General features: G+C 41.5%; 1 protein-coding gene across 2 annotated transcripts in view; it reads left to right on the top strand.

Moving 5' to 3' along the window:
• The first annotated feature begins 1,072 nt into the window (after window positions 1-1,072).
• LOC309704802 (inactive phospholipase C-like protein 2) overlaps window positions 1,073-27,457 on the top strand; it is a 69,114-nt gene continuing 42,729 nt past the window's right edge. For both annotated transcript variants that reach the window (XR_014276380.1, XM_082530239.1), the window contains exon 1: window positions 1,073-1,915. Coding sequence is in view for 1 of the 2 variants with exons in the window: in XM_082530239.1 (XP_082386365.1) it covers window positions 1,613-1,915 (303 nt within the window). In the remaining variant the exon portion in view is untranslated. The remainder of the gene's footprint in view (window positions 1,916-27,457) is intronic.

Below are 27,457 nucleotides of genomic sequence, written 5' to 3'. Positions count from 1 at the left end.
TATCATACAGTTTCTGCTGCAGGACTGACCTGTATGCTCCAGTCTGCACCACCTCAGGAAATTAACAGATGATGAAATTTTGGCACCATATAATGCCAAGGGATAAGTTACACAGTATTTAAGATGTTGAGCCACAGCATCCTGCCTGCACAGCTTCAGTGTGTGCCTGGGGTATTGATTTTATAAGTCTCCGGATCCCTGCTGCATGCTGCTGATTGAACATTATTCTTCTAAAAGATATTCCCCTTATTTGGTGTTTTGATTATTATGGTGGAACTTGCGATTTATACAATCTCTATATTCAACCCAACCATTCAGTATCTCTGTGTGTCATCTGAATGAGTGCATTCACATCAGGACAGAAATGTTTCATCATAGGGTTAAAAAGATCACCCAGAAGAACTGGTATTCATCAGCGGTGACCCTACCCTCTGTGGGAACCAGTGGACCAAATCATGTAAGTGAAATCCCCCAGTACAGTGTGGGCTCAAGGGCCCAGGTATTAATTTTTTATAAAACACCCACTCCTTTCTCACTAGATTCGTTTGTTTTAAAGTTTTGACCACGTTTGATGTTGTTTAAATGAATTTTTATTTATTTTTGACCTCAAAAGTTGGTGTATTTTCTTTTTTCTATTGGATTTTGCAATAAACCATATGGGTACTGATAAAGAAATTCATAAAGTGTATCTTCACTAAAATGAGCTAGAGTAAATCGCTGTATTTTAAATAGTAGTTTTAAGATTTTTTAAGATTATTTTTTTTTACATTTTTATGTATTATTTCCATGTTTCATTTTATTCCATGTTCCATGTTTCTGGATTCTTTAATAGGCTTCCTGGAGCGTCCTCTGGTGGAGACTGCAGCCTGCTTGGCAGAGAGAGTTTGTGAGTTAGTTACGAGCGCTTATTTTGACAAAAATGTCTGCTGAGACATTAAAACTGTAGAAATGTTAAAATGCTCATCCCAAATTCCAAAACACTCACACAAACGTGGTGAGCTTGCTTCAAAGCTTAGTGACTCTGCGCGTGCACGTCAAGGAATCGAGCCGTGATTGCGCACGCGACACTGATGGAGTGGTGCACGTACTTGTCCGTGTGCGCACGCGTTTATGCGAGTGCGCTCTCACGTTCTTGAATTTGTCCCGCGGATGCCTGAGAGGGGAAGATCTCCTCCAGTTTGCAAGCACTGCAAAAGTGTTGCTGGCACGAGGCGATGCGCGCAGAGTCTAGAGAAGCGGACGTGGTGAGAGAAACAGATTTTTTTCAGGGCAAGGAGACGAAACTGCAAGCGATAAACAGGAGCGACATCCTCAAACCCCGATCTTAAGTCTGTATTTCCATTTTTTTTATGAGCACGCGCTTCCAGAAAGCGAAGCGGGAGACGTCGCGCGTGTGGGGTGCACCGTCTGCTTGTTATTTCACCAGGACAGTTCAGTCTGACCGGCCTGGCTCTCGAGTACCAACGCTGCCGTGCGCTCCGATGATGGACCAGCCTCGGTAATTCGGTGAAGGAGACGAGCCGCCCGGATGACAGCAAGTCCACCGTGGTTTGAGAAAATGGGTTGTTTTTACATTGTGGCGGGGAGGGCTCTGCTGTAACACCGGCGGATCATGGCAGGGGTACACGCTTCAGATGGGGTGTCGGGACATTTATTGGATCCTGCCATCAGCGCCCCGCCAGCTCAGGGCGCGACCAACGCTGCGGGGATCACCGGCGATGCGGCCACTCTACCTCCGACCGGTACCCGGACGTACTTGGAGGTGTCGGCCGCCGCTCAGGGGTACGGGGCGGAGGGAGTTTACACCAATGGACGGTACAGGGACCACGGCAGTCCAAGGATCGGGAGTGGCAGCCGTGATAATTCAGCGGAGAGAAGTCAGGGAGCTGGAAACACACCTTGCGGCATCATGAAGGTTGGCGATCACTTATTCTCATTGTCACCGATCCTCAAGGTGACACAAGGAGAATTTGCAAAGTGGCGGTGCTACAGCTGTAAAGCAAGGCAGGCAGTAAAAATGTGTGTGCGGACTTCCAGAGTTTCCGTAAATGCCCCATAAAAAATGAGAATTAGGCAGCTTTCAGTTTTGCAGCGCCCCGTAGAACTTTGGCATAATGTCAAAATTCATAGCCTTATGGGAATAAAGCCGAAAAGTTCGTTAAGGTTTCCATAGAACATCTTTATTTTGTTTTTCATGTGTGGATTTTCCTGCTTAGTGTCAAACCAGTCGAGACACTTTCAGTCACTTTGAAAACCTGATATTAGGTTACCGTAAAGGTCCATATTATAATAATATTAGTTATCCTTAGGTTGTATCTAAATTGGAATTTGTTACAGGGGTAAGAAATGTGGAAGTGAAAGTAAGTCGGACTGATGGTGTGTAGAATTTGGTGTCCTTTGAAACTTTTTTCCCACAATATAAATTTAGATCGTTGGCCGGGGCATGCGCATTTCTTCTTATAGCTCCTTCAGTAATGGATAGTGTCATTCTAATGTTTTTAATGGCGCGCAACCCTAATTAGTGCTCCCATTACTAGAGGTTAATTAACTTGTCTTCCACAAACCTGCACTGTCAAAGTGGCAAGTTTCCTCATGTTATATATATATATATATATATATATATATATATATGTGTGTGTGACTCTACATGCTTTTAGTAGGCTACTGCATAATATCTGCCTTGTTGCAGTCTGTTACAGATTACCATGGGGTCTCTGGTGGATATAGAAGTATTATGGAGGTGGGACACACTGGAGAGTTGCAGTCTGTCATATCAGACTCAGCTTGCATAGCAACTGACAGCATGCAGGCAGGTTATTTGTTACCCCCCATTATTGGATTTCCCCTGAATGTGAACAGACACAAAGTACTCTCATTCAGACCTTCAAACAAACACATAGGCACACACATCTATGAACTTTCAGATGTAAAATCCACTGCAAATTCCATTTATAGTGCCAGTAAAATAGCTATAAAGGAGCCAGTCTGCAGTTTACATTCCTTAAAAAACATACATATTTGTCACAAACAAAATATGATCTCAAACCTCAGGTTGTGTGTTTTATTCATAACAAACTTTCAAGGCTGATGGCTGATTGGAATCAACAAAAAAAGAAAAAAAAATACAGTAGATATTTGAATATCCTGAATTATCTGTGGAAAACGCTTATCATCAGAGTGTTACTTAGTTACAAGTGATACCTATGTGATGCAGTATGGTCTCATCTGAGAGGTGCACTGATGTGTCTGAGGCGCTTTTTCCTGTTGGATGTCTGTGTGCGCTTGACTGCATCATGCATGTCCTTGGTGAAATAGAGTAGAAGGTACATAAGATAGAATTTTGGAGCGAAAAGAAGGCCAGACTGATAAAAACACAAGGAAACTACAAACTGGGCATAGTTTGAATTCCCTTTTTTATGTTACACGTTACGTGGTACAGTGTTAAGTTTAGAAAAGTCCTCTGCTCTATAAGCTTACTATGATACATCAAATATTGTTACAGTTGCTTGTCTTGACATGTAGAAGAACGTGTAGATATTCGTCGACAGACATTCATATCTTGAAATGTTACTTTCTAATCTTCATCGTGCATCCAAGTAGGGTTTAATTTCTCTGGTCGGTGCTAGAACGATGCACTCCACTAATAAGATAACAATAAAGTAAACACTGGTCAAGTGGGGCATGGCGGGAAAATAGATCAACCATTCTATGCAGTTGGTTTCTGTGTAGCTTCAGCGCACATGACTGCTTTTCAGCAGTTTACTGCATGTCTGTTTAAGCCAAGATCTAAAAGGTGAAGGAGTTGTGGGTGCATGGGAATCAGGAAGCAAACAAGCTATTCCAGCATTGCATCGGAACATTAACTTGGCCCTCGGTATGCAAATCTTGGAAGGAAGGAGTTTGCATGTTTGTCCTCTTCTAATTTCCTCAGCGGGGTGACATTTTCGTGGTGGAGAGACTGCAAAGTGGCTGGGGAGGTGGGTAGGTGGGGGGTGTTTGGTGATGCAGCCTTGTTATGTAATGCTGGATTGTGGACAGCTGCAAGGCCGGCTCCAGCCTGGCTGCAGGGTGGAGGGAACTGACAACTAGCGCAGCTAGTGAAGCAGCAACCAGTGTTTTACGAAGCATGTAAGGCGGATAGTCTTGCAAGTCAACATAATATACAGTACATTTAGCATATTGTTCCATTCATCTTTATGCATTCTAGATGGGGTTTTTTCAGGCGAGTACAGGCAAGGTAAAGCATTTTGACCTGCAAAGTCAGGTTCTAATTTATTAGGAAAGCACAGACATAAATGATATAAACCCACTTCAACAGAAAATAAAAATCGATACGGGTCACACTGTTATCAGTTGTACATGCATAAGAACATCTCACCCTTTCACCTCTTTTCTCTTTTGCCACGAGAGGCAGGACATCACTTCAACTTTTCATTGATCTCATGTAATAGATTTGAGTCAAAATGACTCAGTGTACCCCTCCCCACCTCCAGAATGCAATAGAATACTTTAAAAGAGCCTGACCTTGCGAGGGGATTAATCCACTGAGTAAAGTGAATGTCCTGGATGAAGATAGGGGCAGGTAAATGCTATGTTCAAATAATCTGAGATGAGACATCAAGTAATTTACAAATTTGCATGCAGCTCATGCAATTTAAAGATAGATGTTGAGAATGTTTTTTTCTTTTATCTGAAGGACAAAATATTCTCTGGGTTAAAACCAAGAAAGACAAGATTTTTGGCACTCTTGCCTCTGTTAGAGAAAAGCGTTCTGCCAAATAATGCCAAATAATCCTCAGCGCTGAAATGTTCCTTTCAATCTCAAGGTCATAGCCCTCCACTTATTTATCATATAAATAGAAAGAGCAGTTTATTACTGCGTTTGACTACCCCTGGTCTCGATAACAAATTCAGTGCATCCTTCCCTTGTCTCAGCCAGATGACCTGTGTGGTATCAGTGTTAAAGCTGACCAGGCAGATATCAGTGGATTTCATAACGCTCCAAGGTTGATGAGGGAGCAGTCCTAGTTCATGCCACAGGGGTTTTGTATGATTAATTAGGAATGGTCACCATGACATGAACTGTTATTTTAATTTGAATCTCCTTATTTGAATTATTTCTGGAGGATTCTTGCAGTTTGATTATATTTTTCAGTATACCGACTTCACACATGCTTCCTTACTTTTTACGAGAACAGAATAACAGAATTCTTCGAAGACAGACCTTCTGGTTTGTATTATTCCAGTAAAATTTAAAACATGTCGAACACCTGGATAGAAACATAGCTGTAGGGGATATTTTGCGTATGAGGACAGTGTCTTAAATCTCTGCCTCTGAGTCTGGCTATTGTTTCACTAATGTGAGCTTTGTCTGATCCTTTCCAGGGCTGAGGACAACTCAGTACAAGCCTGAACTAATAACACTGATTACATATAGAGGGATCATCTGAGATGATGAAAATGAGAATTGGAATAAGAACCTGTTTATGCATCACTACTCCCATCACAGGCTTTATGAAAAATAATAGCTTTCTCCAGAAACTTAATTTAAAGGGAATATGGGTACAGATAACTCAAGTTTAGGTAAAATGTGTGTCTGTTCATGGATTTCAAAGAGCATAAGTAATTCCCATGTGTCCTGCAGCAGCAACTTGTACTAAACGCCTGGATATTTTTGGAAGGCAGAGATCTGCACTGCGTTGAAAAAGAGGCACCAGAAGATGTGAAGCGGTGATTACAGACGTCTGGGGCTGCTGAGTCATCGTTCGCTCTCTTGGCTCGTGTTCTAAAAGCAGCAATCTGCGAAATACAAACATCTCGAATAGGCTTTATTGTATGTGAAACCGCAACTTAGCATCAAACGGGGAGGTAAATCATAAACAGTTTTGTAAAGGTCACTCACCAACAAGAAACGAGAACAAGCTCACAATCACCCATATCCAGTTATTGAACAACAGTGATTTTAGAGTGTAGAATTATGTGCGTTTTAAGTTTTTGACTTGCTATTTTAAGCATATTTGATAGGCATAACAAAACACTTTCCTCCCTTGAAGCTGACTTGCGTCATAAAGTATAGAAAGGACAAGCAGCATAAGTGCAGCATGGTGTCATAGTGGTTAGCAATGGTGCCTCCCAGCAAGAAGGTCTTTTGACTTTGAGGTGGTGACTCTAAATTGGTTGTGGATGTGAGGTAGATAAAGCGCTTAAAGTGCAGAGAATAAAGCGCTGTGTGAATGTGTGGTAAAAAGTAGCTTGGAGTCTAAAGCGCTTTAAATGCCAGTACGTTTGATCTGGTCAATGGGGAAATTTGATATATTTGAGCCACTGTCTTTATTGGAGTTTTTGAAGCTTGGTTATAAACGCTTTCAAGAAACAGATCAAACTTATCCAGGTTATTTTTGATGACTAGGCAAATTTCTAAATACAGTTCTAACAAAGATTTGGAGATTTTTATAGCAGCTTCTTTAAAAATTGTTAAAAGGTCTCACAAACCAGTCAAGTTTCTCTTGAACTTTTGGCCATTCATGTGCGTGGAGCAAAGGTGCCTCCTAATCCTTTGTCCTGGTTTATTCCCTTGAAGGATACCGATTTTAACTATAACCCCAATTACCCATGTGTCAAATTGCAAAGAGCAAACGAGAACAAGTGATTTGATTGGACACCGTCAGGGAGTGCTTGAGGTGATGGCTTATCTTGATGATCCTTGAGGGATGTGCACAACAGTGATGTCATCAGAGGATAGGCGGTTGTCTATGTCAATGTGGTACTCATGCCAGAGAAAATCTGCGGCTGAAACAATCCAGGCAGGGCATTGGTTTGGACATACACTTTAGTAGAGTCTGGTATGGTCTTGGCTCTTCTGTAGAGTGGTTGTAAGGTTGAATAATGGTCAGATATGTCATCTGATCATCCCCAGGTTTATCTGAGCTAGGGGATGAGAGGTTTGAAAGATAATGTCTGTGAGAACTGCACCATCTCCATCAGGCTTTGCTTTTGCATGCGTTTACTGCCTTCATGCCACTTCCTCTCATCACATGTTTTTTTTTCTGTCAATATACAGTAAGACAGAAAGTGAATGTAACAGTGCCTCCTCAAGAGTACTTTCTGTGAAACAATTTGCAATCCTTTGCAAAATACAAAAGCTGCATGTTTCAAACCATGAATGTATCGGACGGATGATGCGTTCTTTTTAATGCCAATTGCATAATTAGTTCTGTTTATTAGTAAGAATATTGACTGGTCCCCTCACTGATTCCCACTTAGAGTTCTGTGTGGAAAAAAACATGCTAGTTTTTGATGCAGGTTTTTGGTACGAGCAGAACTGTTTGTTATCTTTGAATCTGTACATGCTGTAGAAATAAAGAAGGAAAAACCTCAAAGCAAAAGCTTCGCTGTCGGTACAAATGCTCTACTGTCATAAGGCTTATTTTACTGTTACTGTTCCATTGTGCAACTGTCAGAAAAACATGCCAGCATTGATAAAAGGAACAAAGGATTGGGAGGCTTACAATTCTTTTGGATTGGATCATTCCAACTGGAACCAGTCAAGCTGTTGTGGCTGATAATAAATGAGGCAGTAATAACTATTGAGTACAAATGGATAGGAATATGAAATCCCTTTAGTATGGTGATCAGGATCACGTGTTACCATGATCACATATGCACATAGGTGCCCGTGTGCACAGACACACACTTACACAGAAACACAAGAGGAGAAAAGAAGGCTAATGCTAACACATATTAAAATCAGTTTTTTCATTTCTTTTATTGACTCCGTCATTCTTAGGTTTGGTCTGTCAGATAGAGAGCTCTGTCTTCACGTTTGCATCATTTATTCATCGTCTTCTGCAGACAAGCCATGCCAGGGTGGTCAGGAAGACTTATCTCTGAGACTGAAATTTGAACATGAGGAGAACCTGAACAGTAGAGGGAATGATGTGAGGGATATGGAAATTTCTAACAGTTGTATGCGACAAAAGACTGAACTTTCAGCCACATCTTTCTGTGAGAATACAATAAGATGAGAGAAAGTTAATATTGTAAGATAAGACCAGAGATTTGCTGGAGGAAGAAAGCGAGTCAGCATCTGACCGTCTGACCTTCTGGGTGGATTTACATGAAAGCATATCAGAGCTAGTTTTATGTTTATGTTAAAGATATTAGTAAAGCTTAAAGTCAATATTACCGGCAACCAGTGATGGGAAGAACGGCGTTACAAGTAACTGCGTTACTAACGGCGTTACTTTTTTCAGTAACGAGTAATCTAACTAATTGCTATTCCTATCGTTACAACGCCGTTACAGTTACTAACAAGGAAACGCGGTGGGAAGAAGTAAACACTTATTTAATCCCACCCCTTTGCCATAAATTATCATATAGTAGTTTTTACCTTTAAAATAGTTTTTAAAGGTAAAATGTTGAGGGAAAATCAAAAGTAGTTAAAAATGGCCAGTTATACCCTGGACCCCAGAGGGTTAAACGTTTTTTTAAAGTAACGCAATAGTTACTTTTCAAGTAATTAATTACTTTTAGAATATTGTAACTCAGTTACTAAGTCAGTTACTTTTTTGAAGAAGTAACTAGTAACTATAATTCATTACTTTTTCAAAGTAACTTTCAAAGTAACTGCTGGCAACAGTAATTCCCCTACAGGGAAAAAAAGAATGTACTGCTGCACTTTTGTTGTCATATTTTACAACAGAATAAGGTCATGTATTTGACAACACTGAAATACACCTTTTAGACTACTATACATAAATGAGGTTCTAATGTCATCAAGCGAAGTCCAGCATAAATGCATAAATGAGTTTACTGTTCTGAGCCTATCCTGGCTGTCATAGTGTAAGAGCAGGGTACACCCTGGACAGGTTGCCAATCTGTTGCAAAACTAAGGCATATAGAAAGGCAACCAGTCAAACTGACAGCCAATTTAGAACGATCAATTAACTTAACCCCATGCATGTCTTTGGACTGTGGGAGGAAGCTGGAGTGCCAGGAGAAAACCCACAAGACACTGGAAGAACATACAAACAGACTGGGTTCAAACCCAGGTCCTTCTTGCTATGAAGAAAGAGCTGTGGTGCTGACCGCTGCACCACGGTGTCCCCCCCCCCCCCCCCCCCCCGCCTTTATTTGTGTATTTAATTCATTCATGTGGATTTCCATGAATGAACCAGTTAGCACTTGCTTCTGTTGCTGAAATCTTTAGAACTTTAGGGTTAAAAAAAGAAGTGTATGAGGCTTGTCTCCACTCCAGCCTGTCTCATCAGCATATACAGCTATCGGTATCCAGCGCTGTCCTGCATCATGTTTACTGTCGCCAAGTTTCTACAGCTATGAACACTGATTGGTTTAAAGAGACCTGTAGCTTAATCATGCTCTCTGGTTTCAGTATTTCTTTCTTCTTGTCAGCATGGATACTCGTGTACTCGATTTCTGTGTACCCACTTTGCTAGATATTTATTTATTAATTTTTTTATGTGTGTTTTATGTTTCCGCTTCGAGGCGCTCACCATGTCAAGACCTAGCCAACCTTAAACCTCAGCATATTTACACCTTTCATAATCGTGGGACTGATCTTATGTAATTCACACTGAAAGCTGGACTGCACAAGTGCATTTTTCTGCTTCTTAGATGAGAAGAGGAGCTTGCTTTGTTTTTACATCTCTGTTGATAGATGCATCGTGAAATTACTGTATTTTATAATCGGTTTTTGGCTTTCAGTCAAATATTTGTGGTTTCAGGGTGTAAATTTCAATACTTCTTTCTGCTGCTGACTGAAATGCATGTTCAACACAAAGTAACAAAACCTGCCAGGTAGACCAAAAATATCTTTGTAGTCTTTGTTGTTTAGATTTTTAATCATTGATCAGACAATTTCAAGTTTAATGCTTATTCTATTAGAGACTTTATTAATAATTGTGTTTGCTTAGCAAAACATTAAAGACATTAAATGTCCAGTAGAAATGACAAACAGCAGCAATGATTAGCTTGACGAAAATTACTGTCTCTAAAATTGATGCTCCTTTAAATGATCATTCAGATGATGCTTGTAGGCTGACTCTTCACTCAGTCTTATTTAGAACCGCAGCTTAATACACAGAGTTATATGAAATTTTCAGCCTTCACATTGAGCATTGTGCTTGTCAAGATGCCAACTTCAGGTAATCAGCGCAGAGTACTGTATAACCGCAAACCTAATTGTGTGAAAATCATTGTGTGCACAATACCAAGCTCCCTTCACTTTTTGCTATGCTTTTAAAAAACAAAACAAAACCAGTGCAATGCATTGCAAAAGCATTATTCAAATTGCCCAAAGCATTATGCAAAACTGATACTGAAAACAAGACTCAGCGCTCTTTTGGGTGGTAAAAACTTGCATGATCAGGTTCCTGTCTACTAACTGTGCAACTGTTGTACTCACTATTATGAATCTAACTACTGGAACTCTGTCAGTGTTCAATTACACATTTAAGCTTTTGGACTTTATGGTTAGTGATTGAAGCAGCACAGCACCGAGGCTCATAAACAGTATTGGCTAGAATCTAAAGGCCTGTTGTCAGCTCAGCTATGCTTTATGCTTTCTTACCGTTGTGGCTGATGATAGCCACTAGTACAGAGAGTTTGCCAAGGATTCACAGATGGTCCCATTTTTCTCTTTCTCTGGCACAGATTACATATGAACAGGGAATTAAGTATAAGAGCTTAATGTTCATATAAATGGGAAGAGATATGATATAGAATTTAATTGTCTTGTTGTGTGATTCAATTATTGACCCTTTCTGGGAATTTTTGTTTGTGTCTTTGTGTCTCATTTCATCCAGGAAGTGCTTAGTTTAAGCCTTCTCATTTGTGCATCTGATGGTTTGTGGAATTTGCCAGAGTTGCTGTGTCTGCCCAGTCATTCTTTAACTGCATCACCTACACAAACGGAACATGAGTTGGAATCAAATTTACCTCAAACTTTTAAAGCAAGATCTTAACTCCCAGTAATTCTGCTGTTTGTTTGAAATCTTGTGCAGATGCTGCTTAGACCATATGCCTGGTTTATTTTAAAGATGTAAAAGTATCTGTGTCTTGTGCCGCTGTGTCCTCAGTGATGCTTTCTGTGACCTAGTATGTATTGCCCCAGGGTGTCTTTCTGCAGGTTACAGTGCAAGCACAGACATGTGACTCAAACATTCCACTGATGCTCTGAAGACACGCACACACACGCACACACATGCACATTAATAATTTCAATGCATATGCATATATAAATGGCTCTTTTGCATTGCACAACTGTGTTTTTGTGTTTCCAGTTCTGTTTATCTGTTCTTTACATCACCTGTCCACTAAATGTCTGCAGTATTGTATTATATGTGTGCACTATATATATGTACTGGTAGTTATTGACAAATTTTAGGATTGGCAGACTAAGCTCAGGGGTGTCTTGCAATAGCTTTCTATTTGCAATGGACTTCTGGTCTGCCTTCCCAAAGCTGCTGAATGTACTGTGCATCGGTTTGTATATTTATATTTTCTCTAAAAGTACACAGTTTGTGTGTGACTAGAGAACAGATAGGGCTTTGCTGTGACTTTGGAGTAAAGGATTATATGTGTGTTCTTTTCATTGCATGTGTAGGGTTCATGAGAGACATAGATCTGGACTTTACAGTGTGAAATATGATACTATGCAGTGAGCTCTTCCTGGAGCTGGGAAAATAATAGACGGAGAGGGAGGAAGGAGAAGAGGCACAACCTGAAAGCAAATGAGAGAGAGTCGGTTTTCTTGAAATGAAAAGATAGAATTCATATTTAACAGCGCAATTTGTAGAATAAGAGATTGTCACAGGGGTCGCTGTTCTATCTGTTAAGCCGTGTTGACATAGTGAAGGCTCATTCATCATCATGTACTGATATTTGTGTTTTAATACTGACTTGGAGGATCCTTGAATCAGTCTAGAATACATCAACAGCGGAAATTTATCCAACAACCAACCTGCACGTTGATCTGATGGATAACAAATAGAGTAATGGCTTGCTGTAAGGACCAGGCATCTAGACTTTGCTTGATGACATTAGAAACAGTCTGCCAGGAAGCAAAACTTTGACAGAGGAACAGTGGTTTTCTTCACTTCTTCTTCACTCAACTCTTTTAACCGGTGGTGGTTTATACACCAGTCCTCATTTGTGTTTAGTCCTGTTTCCTCTACCCTCACTCCTAATCGGTTGCCCTCCGGCAGATTCAGACTTCAGATTCAGGAGGTTTGTTTTTGTTAAAAGGAAGTTTTTCCTTTCCTTTCCTTCACCAGGTTCTTGCTCGTTGGGGGTTGTCTGAGTGTTAGGGTTTCTCTGTATTATTGTAGGGCAGAGGTCTCGAACTCCAGTCCTCGAAGGCCACTGTCCGGAAACTTTTCCATGTGTCCCTGTTGCAACACACCTGAATACAATTAGTAGGTCATTAGCAAGACTATAGAACTTGACTGCATGCTGAGGTGGCAGTTCAGCCAATTGATTCATGTTACAGCAGCTCATGAGTGAATGAACACAGTGCAATAAAAGTATATTTTTTCCAAACACTTACATTTACTTAAATTTACTTGAGTAGGGTTAGGGGTTTCCACTTCAGGATGCAATCAAAATCTCTTCTCTTGCTCATGACCTACTAATCTTATTCAGGTGTTTTGCAACAGGGACACATGGAAAAGTTTCAGGACACCGGCCCTCGAGGAGTGGACTTTGAGACCCCTGTTACAGGGTCTTTACCTTTAGATATAAAGTGTCTTGAGGAGACTGTTGTTGTGAGTTGGCACGACATAAATAAAACTGAATTGAATTGGTCCCTGCTCAGCCTAAAAGCAACCCCCAGCCTTCTGTGTTGTCTTCTGCCCAGCCTGTTCTTTAGCTGTTTTTGCTTTACTTCAGCATGATTGACAAGAGCTCTGAATCATAGACTGTTTAAAAAGGAAAACAGCTTCTTACTTACTTCTTACTTTTCTAATGTTGGACTGGGGAAAGACTGGTTGCGAACATGACTAACTATTCTGTCTTTAGGCCCAAAATGGTTCGGGTGCTACTTAGCAACTAAATTCACGTCTCTGCATCATAATACATAGTGGTTCTTAGAGTTGTTATTCAATTTTTTGAACCACTTAAAAATATTAATGAACTCTGCTAACTGCTGCTTTAAGGGACAGGAAATGGAAAGAAACAGGTTCTAGACCACAATCTGCCTGTGTGTCTTAAACCATATGATTGATGCATGGTGTGACAGCTGACACTGGCTAAATGCTCAAGTAGCAGGAATAGTATATCCACCACCTTGTGTTTATTTTTGCTTCTTTGACTGCTGCAGCTCCAGTTGAGCCTATCAGCAAGGAGCAAACACCTTTTTCTATTACAGTAAGAGGAACGATTAGTTGGGAAATGGGTGATAAAAGTCTGTGAATAGCAACAAAATGTGTATTGAAATGCCCTGAATTCCTGTGGTTTAGCCAACCAGTTCTCTAAACCTTTCTTCTATTTAACAAGTTACTGTAAGATGGATGTCCAGTCTTCAAAACTAGCCGCCATGAGTGTTTGCACCAGTACAGACCAAAAAATCTGCTTTCATAAACTTCAAACATGTCAGAGTAATACATTGCAGGCAACATGCTGGCTCCATGTTTTTGGCTTCTTGGTTGTCACTTGAGTAAAGCAGTTGTGAGCAGGAAATGTTTGAAAACTATGCTGGGTGGTCTGTTATTGGACATTCTGAGCTCTGACATTCCTAAAAAAAATAATTTACGTATGAGGTGGTTGTTTGAAAATGATGGCAGGGAAATCAACATTGAACAGTTTGCTGTTGGTTTTGACCAAAACAGGCAGGCAGACAGTCAGAAAGGAAAGTTAAAAGTAATGAAATGTCAGATTTCCTTGAATGCATTCCCATGAAGGATTATTGCACCTTCTTACAACTGCAGTTCCATACTTTGAAACTAAAGTAATTAATTTGGAAACTGATAAATATATGCAATTTATTATTAAAGGAGGGAAGCATGTGCAATAATGGCCCTTTATTGAGTTCCTACTACCTAGATGGCCTTTTTATGCATTTACCTTCTTAATGCCATTGTGTAATGTCAGATTCCAATTAGGCTGAACAGAACAGGCCAGTCATAGTAAGTGAGTACAAATTCAGCACAGTGTGACCCAGATGTCAACTGCCTTGACAAGTTGTGTGAAAGGAGCGCTTGTTGTCATTGGCTTTTTCTTTCCTTTTTTTTCTAAAATTGAGGCAGTTTAAAGAAATTGGAGGGAAAAAAACAGCTCGACTGTCTGGAATACAGTTTCATTTGTAAGCTTGTGTGTCGGTGTCGCCATATGATTGCACTCAAGGAGTGGATGCAAAGCCATGAGTCAGTGTAACTTTGAGTGTGCGATTGTGTAAAAAGGTCAGACACTCATGCAACACGGAAGCCTGTTTAGTAATCAGGGAGAATTAAGGTCAGTGTGTAGATCTGATTGCCAGTGAGTTGCAGGTGCTGGGAGGTGTGGGTGGCACGCAGCGCGGGCCAAAAATAAACATAAGGATCTCAATTACATCTCAGTTTTTTAAAATGGATTTAAATGCATCCACATCCAGCTGAACTTGATTTAATTTGACTGCGTATCCTAACTTTAGAAGGAGAGTAGGACATTCTACGGGAATATACTGGAAACAGGGAATACAACAATCGATGTCAATTTTCCCAATCAAGTGTTGCATTGATTACTCTGAGGGTTAATCATGTTAATCAATATGGACACAAAAGTAAATAATCTTTGCACTAACTTCATTAGTGACTTCTTTTTAGTGGAAGTGGTGGGAAAAGCTTTGAGATCCTAGATTACCTACAGTAGTGTATGTGTTTTATTTGAAATTATTACATTGTTAATAAGGTATCAACCTTGTAGAAGCAATGTTCTACCTACTTTACAGTCGTTTTAAATGGGTGTAATTAGATAATTAAGTGACATAGTCACTGTGGGTTTATTGGTCTCACACTGAATATTGAATCCAATCAATTTAAATCAATTTTGTTTCATTTTTTTAGAAATAGGCCAGGGGGAATGATTATATTATAGTTCTTCCTGTTTAGTTGGCACATAAGTGTGTAAACACAATAAAAGCATGCAATAAAAAGACTTGAAATTGATCACTGAGACAAATTTCTGATCTTGTGCAAACTCACTTAAAAGCCAGTGAATTTTTCTTTTGAATGGTAGTCTTATATCTCAGAAGCTGATTGTTTCAGACAAATAAAGCAATTTAAGACATTAGGGTCAGGCTGAGATGAGAGGAAAGAAATTTCTCAGGAGCTTAATGGAAGAAGTCTGAGAATATTGTCAAAATCTCACACTGATGTTAATTTGAGCTTGGCTAGGAGAAATAGGCTGGACAAAAAAAGAGGTTTGATTTGAAATGTTCCTTTTCTTCTGGATGTTCTGAATGTCAAATGGCCTGCGTTGAACAAGAAGTGGGGGAATAGCATACCGATCAATGTTCAGACATCTCTGGTGAATGCTGTTCAACAGAGGAGAGGAAAAGAGCAAAGATGGAGTATGAAAAGGAGGATGAACAGAGGACTAGACCAAAGGAGAAGGCACTGTGTGTTCTACAGCTATAGGCCATTAGCACCTTCAGTTGGCCCTAAACCTGAACAGTCTTCTCCCAACAGCCCAGTCACGAAGCGGGAGGATGCAGAGAGAGGCAGGGAAGTGAAACACAGATGAACGGAGAGAGTGAAGATATGAGAGCATACATTTTGCATGTACATGCTTCAGTGAAGTCACAAGGGTGTTCCTCCTCCTTCTGCCTCTCTGTCCTCATTTAACCTGAGTATAGCGTGGGCGTTATCTGTAATTTATGAGAAGTTTGACTTAACAAAAAAGTAAAATGCTGTTTGTGTGGGTACCGGACGGATACTATCTTCCTGAAGAGGCTCACGGTTGTGTTCATCAGATTTAGAGCGCCAACTTGAAATGAATTGTAATACGACTACAAAACAGTGTAGCTGTGTGCCATAGACTGAGGTCCTTACTCACAGGGATCATTTGCATGTGTGTGTGTGTGTGTGTGTGTGTGTGTGTGTGTGTGTTCAAATTGATGTGAAAACTAGTTCTAGTTGATCTGGATGGATGAGCTATAATGGCATATTTAATTATATTAAGTATATGGGTGATTCTAATTTTTTGGAGTTTGATATTCAATTCTTAGCTTTCTTTAAAGTTTAGGTTTCAAAATTTATTTACTCAATTTTCAGAGTTTTTTGCTTTAGTTCTAGTTTGTATTAACGGAATTTAGTCAGTTCCATCATCGTTTCCCCCCAAATGTTACGTTTATTCACGTGTCTGCGTTTCCTGATTTTCAGTTATTTTACTTTTATATGTTTTGTCTTGCAGTTAGTTTTACTCCCCCTGCTGTCTCAATGCAATTGATTGTCTTTATCTGTGAGATTACTAACATATGCAATTGATTCAAATCCCCTAATTATCGTCTTCTACCTAGTCTGTGTTACCGTGTCTGTTGATTCCCCCCTTTGTGTTTTTATGAGTTATTTGAATTTTGGGATACCCAGCTTTTGGAGTCTAGTGTATTTCTGCATTGACCTGAATGACTGTCTTGCCTTTTTTTGTTAAAGTCAATTGCTTACTGATTACTTAATAATTAATCTATTCATTTTCTATTCAAGGCAATCCAAGTAGTTGATGGAAATGTGGACATTTATATCTTGTCCAGAGTTGCAAGGTTAGCATGCTTTTTTTTGTTAAACAGTGAAGCAGACATGTTATACTTTTACTAACTGAACCTATATTAATGTAAGAGCAATATTAACACATGAGATTACAAACTTATTTTACTTTGCCTCCGTATGCAAACAGTCAGGGTTTAAAGTGAGATTTGGCAGGTGGAAGAGCCCTGATTGGTTGTAGTGGCTCAGCATGGTGAAACAAAATAACAGTAATTTCTATTGTGAGCTTCAGTAGGTTTTCTGTGTGTTCAGGATGTGTTTGTCTGACCTGTGCTGATGCTGCTGCTCCTCTGACATTTACTGCTCTTTGTGGGTTTACACAACCGAATTCAACAGGATATAACCCAATATTTCACCTGCTATCTTTGCTGATTTCCATTCTCTACATGAACAGTATGCTGTTTATACTAGACAGTATAAAGTTAGCATGAAGTTTGAGTTTAAATAATTAATCTTTTTTTTTTTTTTAGAATTTACCACAAACAAATATATATTGTTTTAATAAGGAACATAAAGTGAGACACAACCTATAAAAACACAAGTAAACAAAAGTAAAAAAAAATGGGTGTACCATCTAGTTAACACACACACACACACACACACACACACACACACACACACACACACACATATATACAGAAGTACAGTAACAAAATATTTTTTACTTTGTTACTGTACTTCTGTATAACTTTGTAAAGTATTTTTACTTTATTACCCCTCCCTCACCTCTGCCAACCATAAACACCAGAAGTCAAAGGTAAGAGGAAAAGTATCCTAGGTGGTGTTTTACCTGGAAAATGTAAGTAGAAGTATAATTTAACATCATCTCACTGCGGTTTAACAATAACTACATTAACTTAACTTTGCAACTCTGCAATCTGCTTCTTTGGATGTTTTTTTTTCTTTCTTTCAGGCAAGTAAAACAGATTTTTGTTCTAACATGTTGCTATGTATAGTTTATGAGTCCTTACTAGGTGAATATGACAGTGCTGATTAAAAATAATCTATTTATTGTGAGAAGATACATCCATTGGTGGATGGCTAAAGATTGTTTCTCATGTCTCTTCTATGCTTTTGAAATTTTCATTTAGTGACCAATAAATTAAAATGATTAGCCAATATCAGTATTCTGATAAATGGCTAACACTGGCCGATAACATTGGCCAGCCGATATATTTTTCTGCCTCAAGTACGAACTAAATGCTAACGCAAATGGAAAATGTCCTACTGCTCCAGGTACACATTAAAATTACTATCAACTCAAGTTTTGACTGCCAAAACATGAGCGCCTGCAGATGAGCAAAGGCCACAACTAAAATTTGAGTTCTGAGAAACATTCAAGGAAACTTTTGAATGCGGTAAACAGAGCAGATACATCTAGGTTGTCGGTAATCGAGTCACCTCAGGTAATTAGTATTGATGCTGTATTAACAAACACCTCATGCTAACGAAACTCCCTCAGGCATTACATAAATAGCAAATGGAAACAGGTGGACATTTCCTCTTTGTTTACACTGTTTGTGCTTGTGAGGAGGGTGAAATGTGGTGTGTGTGTGTGTTGTGTTGTTTATGCTGTGGAAGAAGCATTCATGGTGCTACCCCTTGTGGTGCAGCCTCTTTCCTAACTACCACATACACACCAGTCTCTAGAGACCAATAGATTCGCAGTGTGTGTGCGTGAGAACTGCCTTAAAAGACTCATACAACCCACACAATGGCACCACAATCGAGCTACCTGCTATCACAGTCGGAGCTGAGTGAGGGGAGCTAAAGTGTGCAGATGAAAGAATGAGAAAAGGAGGTCTGGCAATAAATGCAGCTGAAGGGAAAAAACAGCATTATTTAAAAGTGTTGCTGCACAAGGGAAAAAAAGTGTGATGTATTTTTATGTTCCAGAAATGAAGAAAATAAAAACAAGCAAATTCAGGGGATGAGAGAAAAATGCTGGTAGTACAGGAGTAGATGGAGATTGACAGTGAAAACTGGCAGGAGTGCGGTTGTTTACAAGACAGAGAGGTATTCAGTTAAATGGTGGTGGAATGCAAATAGGAAGGAACAGGAGAAGAAATTAGCGGTGGAGAGGCAACGCTGATGCTGTGCTTAGCTAAATCTTGCTGGCCATTAGATTAGCAGGAAATCTAATGGCAGTGATCTGTACAAATGTTAGTTTATAAAGCACACTGATGATTTGGCAAAGGCCAAACTGCACATCCAGACCAACATCGGATCACAAGCAGAAGCGTACACTCGGCCGCGCGTACACGTGCATTGCTTGCTAACGTTGTTAAATCCTTTCCTTTCTACGCAGAAGTTTGTCCTTGTAGGAGTACATGCTGCTCCTCCCTGTTCTGCTGCTCAGCCCCTCCCACCTGTGTCTAAACTCACTGCCAGAAAAGAGAGAAATAGAGAAGGAGAAGAAAGAAGATCACATTTCCCAGAATCAATGTTGCATAGGTGATATAGGAATCTGGCAGCCGACTATCAGTAATAAGCATCTACCAGCCTAGCCTGCACCAAGCACATCAACAGCCTCCTCCCCGACATTAAGTATTGATTTCTGACAGACAGGACTTGTGATTGCCAACGTAGATCTGCCACTGTGTTTGTCTCCCCTGACTTGTGTGATACCTGTCATGTATGTGGAGGCATTTGCATGCTTGTGCTGTCAGGGTGATTGCTACATCTCTTATTGATGGAGCTGTTGACTGCGAGTAAATTGAAAAAAAAAAAAAATGCTCGCACAGTGGAAATGTGTTATTGACTGGGGCCATAAAGTAAAGTATATCCCTGCAGTTCCGGAGACGTGAATTGCCATGCACGCCTACTGGGCCCTGGCTTCTAGCTAAATAAAAGAGTCGCTGTGACACTGTGTGAATTATATTCTGTTTTAATGGGGTGCACTTCATATTTAATGTTTCATAATAGGCACATTTGTATGCAAAAACAAATAACTAAACTCCCTATGCATTAGCGTGTTTAAGTATGACAACATCCATCTATCCATCCTCTTCTGCTTATCCATTTCAGGGTAACAGTGGGGGGTCTGGTTCCTATCCAGATGTTATAGGATAACAGGTTTCCAGTCTATCGCAGTGCTAACACAGAGACGGATGGCCTCACATGCACACACATGGCCAATTTAGATTGGCCAATTACCCTAACACGCATGGGTTTGGTGAGGTGAAATTACTTGTCTGGGCGTGCCACTGCATCAGGCAATAAACGTGACATATTTTACGTTGGCATGAAATATATATTTTTGTTTAAAAAGAGACAGCCAAAATGAAAAGAGAATCAATGTGGTACCCAGAAATGACACAATAAACAAGGAACTGGAGAGCTGACTGCCATTTAGATCATCCATCTTTGTACTGGAAATGGAAATGCACAAGGCTGTGCAACAGCTTAAAATTTACTCGTGCACTCTTTTTTCTGATGTCCTCGCTGCCATGCTGTCAAGTTTATAGTGATAATGGTGGGTGGCAGATTCACCATAAAAAGAAAGATGCAACTTTTAGAGCAACAAATCCCTTTGTGCTGTTGGTAGAAAATCTCAACAGATTTTTTTAGTTTTTTTGTTTAAACAGTTACGTAATATTGTCCTGGAAGTCTTGAGGTTAATAGATGTCCAAAGCAAAGAGTAATTGCCTTCGCCGCCGTAGAACTAGTTTGTTCCGGTATTAAAAGCGTAATGCTAGAAGGACAATCAGAAAGGGCAGACTTATTCCAAAGCCATTTTTTTTTATCATGTGTAGGACCTCCCATACTATAACCAGAAATAACATTTGTTCAATTCAATTCAATTCAATTCAATTTTATTTATATAGCGCCAAATCCCAACAACAGTTGCCTCAAGGCACTTTATATTGTAAGGTAGACCCTACAATAATACATACAGAGAAAAAAACCCAACAATCATATGACCCCCTATGAGCAAGCACTTTGGCGACTGGGAAGAAAAAACTCCTTTTTAACAGGAAGAAACCTCCGGCAGAACCAGGCTCAGGGAGGGGCGGGGCCATCTGCTGCGACCGGTTGGGGTGCCTTATTAAAGGCATTTTGCTGATTGCTGTATCTGATTCCAAAGAGTTCCTGAGAATTCTTATTTGGCAGCTCTTCTGCTAATTTCCTATGATGGACAAACGTCCTCAGAAACTCAAATCCAGATAATTTTAGCGGAGCATGATCTGAAGAAAGTCTGTTTTCAAACCACATCTTCAATTTTTTGTTTAGCATGTTTAATAGCCATAATTTTGCGTCATTTCTCTATGCTGGGTAATAGCTAACAAAAAGTAGTGTGTTATATATTGTTTCGATAATGTTCTGATTTTAATGATTTAAAATAAACGTTTTAAAAAGGGCTTCTGAGACTGACGGGGAATTGCTGTTATGTAACGTTTGTGTGTGCGTGAATGTGTGAAAGTGACTTGTAAGCCACACAGTACATGAAGGTCAGAATTATTCAATAGTCTAGCCTGCTTTTGAGAGATGCACTGCTTGCATATCAATGAGAAATATTCTCCTCCTGCATATCTCAACATTTCTTCATGTTTGCAAGATGCTTAATGGAGGAGACACCTAATTTCATGCCTCTGGTCAAGCATCCATTGTGTGTCTCATAATTTTCCTCTCAAATTTGATCTTTTTTTTTTCTTGCCATGAAGGGAGCCTTGCAGTGCCACTGACTCATTTAACCAGTGATTTTCCACTTAGTTATTCATCAGAATTCTTTCTGCTGATTAAAGTGCATCAATCAGGCTGTAGATTTGTGATATCTGTGGAATTTTGTTTTTTAAAAAGCCCAGGGTGACACTTGTAGCCTTTGTGAAGCCTTCAGCTGCACATACGAGCAGGGCAACTCACATTTTTTAGACAAAGAAGAAGGGAATTTAATCAAACATGCAATGTTGTGTTTAATTGAAGTGGGAAAATTAAAGCTAAGAAGGCAGAAACTGTGTATTTATTTACTGTATTGTGGTTTTAGTGGGTGTAATTTATTGTTATTATACAGTTTTGATAATCTGTTCTGTATGAACTGATATTTCCCAGTTTCCTTCTCATTCAGTTGATAAACACCATCATAAGGACTCAAGGTGCTGGTTCTGCTTTATTTCAGATTCAGATTTTTTTTTAATAATACGATAGATATATTAATCGGTGCCAATATATAGATAGTTGTACCGCAAATTACAAGTGAAATTATGTAATTGTTACATAAGCATGATAATTTGAACATTCAAAGTTAAAAATGTGCTGCAGTGGCTTGTAAAAAATGACAAATGAGCTAAATATGCACAAGTCTGAGTGTTAAACATGAACGACGTCAGCTGTCACACTGGCTTGATCATCCTGAAGTCTCCATGTGAGCTTTTTGTTTATTTATTTCAAGAATCACAACTTTGTCTGGTTTGAGAGCATGACAAAGCGAAAGAGGATGTATAGCTGGAAAATGTTTTCTCTTCACTTTAAAAAGCAGAAGCTGAAAGTTGAGCATTCAGCTAGAAAAAGTGTCAACTTGGCTGTAATTTTGCATGAATGTTTTTGAGTGAGAGAGAGAGGGGGGGGGGGCAAAGAGAAACCAAGACATCTGTGAGGTAATGCCTCATAAAATGTTGTCTGTCCCTGTCTGGCTTTATTTTGGAGGCACGGGGGATGCTGGATCGAGTGTGTGCGTCCGCAGCTGCTTGAAAAGAGCCTGTAACAGACAGCTGAGACTGAATTGAAAGGACAGTGACCAGTAAAAATTTGCATGCCTCAAGGCAACTGATGTGATATTTTGCAGGCTTGGGTCAGACGAGTGATTTGCATGCTTGCATCATGCTGACTCAGCACCTAAAGGGAAAGAGAAAAAGCCAGAGGGAGAAGCACTCATGGCAGCTCCTTGCTGCCATTGAACTCTTCTAAAAACAGCTCTGCATCACTCCTTTCCTCTTATCTTTTTATTGATGATTGATGTCTCGTGTGATAAATGTTTTTGCATGCAAACTGAAAAGAATGCTGAAAAACTGAGACAATGCTGTGATTTCATCTGTGTTTTTGTTTTTTCTTTTGGTAACTCTGCTTCAGAAATAAAGCTCAACCTGTGTCCCATTTGTGCTTTCTGCCCTTAACCACTCGGCTAGAAAACGCATAAGCAAACACCCACAGCTTCACCTACGTTCTCTAACCCTTCAGTCAACCTATGTATTGATTCCTCACTGGATTTTCACTCAGTTTGAACAAAACTAAAAAAAAAATGACTCATTTCTCTGTGTCCATTGTTTTCCTCGTGAACTGGCAGTACACACCGAGATCGGCGTCCTTCAGGACGCCTCTGCATAGCTCCTGAACTCGATACACAAGGCTCAGCGAGTGGTGCAGAGCAGCCCGTCTTGTCATCTCTTACTCGAGATGAGTTGGGCTCCAGCTTCGGTTCCGTCGATGCTCAACACCTACAACTGCTTTGATGAGTAGAATTAGTTATGTGACACTTCAGGGCTAATCATTTTGGCATGGCACATGCATTTTATAGTTGCCAGTAGAATTTCTGTGTCATTAACCCCTCTATATTTTAAGTATATATAATATGGAACTTGGACAATTATGGTAAATTGTGAAGACGTATACACTGAGCAGTGTTTCTTTTTTTTTTTTGAGAATATTTTATTGGCAATTTGTTTATGTATTTCCTCTTCCTGCCCATTTGTGTCGGATCATAGCGGTTCCTTCTTCTTGTGGCTTTGAGTGTAAATTAACAACTGAAAGACATCACTGAGTTGCTAAGCAACTTAGACACCCTATTAACCTCATTGTACATCTCTGACTACATTTCAGATGAATGAAATGTAGGAAAAATGCTGTATAAACAGAAAGATACCACTTTGTATGCAGTGCAGCATAGTACACAGTACATAGTGGCTTGTTCTTAGGCTACATCAAGTTGCCAGTTTATAATATTTGGACTACATTCATTTATATGAATCTACACATATATATTAGAGTTGCATATTTAAGTAAACACACTAACAATAAATGTTGACGTTGTGGAGCTGACCTTTTGAAGTTTTTACCGGCAGCAACCGTGAAGGAACTGTATGACAACTGATCAGTAAACAATCAACATAACCTCCCCAAATGAAGCACAGTAATTAATAAAATGTAGGTATGAGCTCATGCACAGAAACAAGTAAGGTGATCACTAAACTGTTACATAACAGCATTAATATTTACAGCAATGTCTTAATTTAATAATGCACACTGAAACTGGCAACTGCATATATAGCAAATACTGTATAAAGTGAAGGTCAAGAATTTATTAAATTATTTAATGTGAATTTTTTTTAAAGATATGTTCATAATTGTATCTAAAAGAATCGGTGGATTAGTCTCTACACTGCTGCTCAGTTTATTTTCTTGCCTTGGCAGAAAAGCCATCAGTTTGGCTCACAAGTGTTGTAATTAATAAATCTTTTGGCCTAAGTGTGACAACACTGTTTATTTTATTAGTTGCTCTTTTAATATCCTGCTTTAACAGGAAGGGAGCAGATTTTAAAATACGTCACAGTCATGTAAGAGAAGTCACAGCAAATGGGTTATTCCCTTTTCGAACTTTCTCTTCGAGATAAAACCAAATATTAAAGCATTTAATTTTTTATGCTATGTTTCTTAGAGTGAGTTTGACAAAAGGTTTCTTTTTATTAAGGATTAAATTATCTTAAATATTTAGCAGGCCTCTGTTTCTTGCTGTGCATGCTTAAACTGTATATACAGTCTCACAATATTTATGAAAGATAAAAATGTTATGCAAGCTTCCTAGTGTGCACAGAGCATGCAACTTTTTATGAATTCATACAGTCGTAGACTAAATTTTAAACAAAACCTCTCATCGCTATTTTTTTAAACTTCTGTCTTGCAAGGCTAGTTAGCATTTATTTACATTTGACTTTCCTCCTGAATGTTTTTTCCTGGGCTTTCCCTGTGTCAGGGTTCCTGGGTCGGTGACCCAGTATTTTCAGTTCACGTTCTCTGTTTATCTTCTGCCTGTTCCACTTCCTGTTTTATTGTGTTAGCCTTGGTCCATGTGCATTATGTTCCGTCCTCTTCCCGTTTATCATTATTTCATTATGTTCAGCTGTGTACTCACCAGGTTCTAATCTCTCATCACTCAGCCTGTGTATTTATGTCCCTCAGTTCAACCAGTCCAATGTCGTGTCATTGATGTTATTGTGATGTTGTCTCTCCGTCTGTATGTTCAGTTAGTCAGTCAGTGCTTCAGTCAGTCGTCCAGCCAGCCATTTTCTCCCTTTGTTCTGTTCATCCACTCCTTATAATAAATCGTCACCTACCTGCGAGTCCTGCGTTTGGGTTCCTTCTTCCTCGCCTCCACCCAACCGCTGACAGAATGACACGACCCGTGCCACGAAGACACGTTTGGAACCCAGCGGACTCGGACCTCTACGAGCGGCAGGAGGTAGCGCTCTCCTTGTGGGCGGAAAAGCTCAAGGAGAGACAGCGGCTCTTCGCGGAGCGAGAGCACGTCTTCGAGGGCACTCGCTTGGCTCTGGGCGGGCCTCGGAGACGCCGCGTTCCCCCACCTGCTGCCTCACCTGTACCGGAGCATTTGCCGTGGAGAGTGGACGTTCCACGCCGCGCTTCGGCCACTCCCTCTCTCGCCACTCCGCTCCTCGCTCCCACACCCGCCGCCTCATCCGCCGGACCTCCACCATCGCCGCGGCACAACGGCTACGCCTCCCACCTCGGCTCAACGGAGGCTACCGCGCCAGAGGCTCTGCTGTTTTCCCCGGCCGCTTCCCAGAGAAAGCGGCGCACACGCCGCCATAGAACGGACTACTTTCAGCCACTCCCGATGGTGAGCTCCAGTGACTGTTTTTCGCACTCACCATCTGATTATTCACTTAAAACGCACAATAAACCCATCTCTCATTCATGGGATGTTTCCCTCCTGGAGGATTCTGTGGACTGGGAAGATTTGTTCTGCTCTGCTCCCCCAAAGACTGTAAATAGTGGTGGCAGAAAAATCAGAACAATCTCCAATAAACCTGCCAGTAACACACACACGTCACTATTTCCACACCCAGTATTCAGCCATTTCCCACCAGCACAGGGGCCCAGTCTACGCCCACACCAGTGCCAGCTCCCAGGAGGAGGGCAGCTGCGACCCGGTCTACCTCCACACCCGCTTCTGTTTCTCAGGTGGGGGTGACTGGTGTCCAGCCACCTTCCGTGCCCGTCCCAGCGCCCAGGTTGAGGGCAACCAGAACCCAGCTTGACCTCCCTGGAGGCTTGGAGGAGCTAACCGGTCCACCTGCTACTTCACCACTTCATCCACCTCCTGACCCAGCCTTTCACGCCCTCGCACTATCCCTAGTTAGATTAGCTGAACTGTCCCCTGCCCAGGCACCAGCCTTACGAGCCCAAGCCGTAATTTTATCTCCGTCACTAGCTCAATCTGTAGCTCAGCCAGCAGCCACGCCTGCCTCTGTTCCTCCCTTAGCATCTCCACTCCAGTCAGTTCCCTCACCTGCTGTTCAGCTTTCCCTCCAGTCAGTTCCCTCACCTGCTGTTCAGCTTTCCCTCCAGTCAGTTCCCTCACCTGCTGTTCAGCTTTCCCTCCAGTCAGTTCCCTCACCTGCTGTTCAGCTTTCCCTCCAGTCAGTTCCCTCACCTGCTGTTCAGCTTTCCCTCCAGTCAGTTCCCTCACCTGCTGTTCAGTCCCCTGTCCAGTCAGTCCAGTCGCCCCCTGTTTCCCAGTCCCCTGTCCAGTCAGTCCAGTCGCCCCCTGTTTCCCAGTCCCCTGTCCAGTCGCCCCCTGTTTCCCAGTCCCCTGTCCAGTCAGTCCAGTCGCCCCCTGTTTCCCAGTCCCCTGTCCAGTCGCCCCCTGTTTCCCAGTCGCCTGTCCAGTCGCCCCCTGTTTCCCAGTCGCTGGTCTACCATCCTGTTCAGTTCCCGGACCTGCAGCCACAGCACCCAGAGCCAGCTGTGAACCTTCCTGCTCCTCAGCCAGGGGCCTCCGCGCCCGCTGGCCCGGCCGCTCCTCAGCCAGGGGCCTCCGCGCCCGGTCAGGCCTCTGCATCGCCTTCAACGTCGCCCGGTCCGGCGTCGGCCTCTGCTTCTGCTCCGCCTGGCCCGGCTCCAGAGTCTTCGTCCTCGTCTGGCCCGGCTCCAGAGTCTTCGGCTTTTGTTTCGCCTGCTGCAGCTCCAGCCTGTGCTTCGCCTGGCCCGGCCCCGCCGTCGCCTGGTCCTGCCTCGTCTGGTCCTGTGCCCACCAGGCCATGGCCAGCACACCTAACACTGGAGAGCCGCCGCTGCCTTCCGCGTGGTCGGACCCCTGAACTGCTCCGTCGTCTCCTTCGCCGCCGCCGTTGCCTTCCGCGCGGTCGGCCCCCGGACCAGTGCTGTCGCCGTTGCCTTCCGCGCGGTCGGCCCCCTGCACTGTCTCGTCTCGGCCACGGGCCGCGTGGACGCCCACCTGCACTGTCTCGTCTCGGCCACGGGCCACGGGGGCGCCCACCTGAACTGTCTCGGTGTGGACTCCGTCCCTCCGTCCTGGGCCCCCTCCGCCCGCCCTGTTCTGTTTTTTTTTTTTTTTTTTTTTTCTTTCTCTCTCTTTTGGCCGTCGGGTGCCGGCCTTTGGGGGGGGGGGGTACTGTCAGGGTTCCTGGATCGGTGACCCAGTATTTTCAGTTCACGTTCTCTGTTTATCT

The sequence above is a fragment of the Aulonocara stuartgranti genome, assembly GCF_965226115.1.
Source record: "Aulonocara stuartgranti genome assembly, chromosome: 4".
NCBI lineage: Eukaryota > Metazoa > Chordata > Actinopteri > Cichliformes > Cichlidae > Aulonocara > Aulonocara stuartgranti.
Note: the sequence above shows the minus strand (reverse complement) of the source record. Positions and strands in the feature narration are given on the sequence as shown.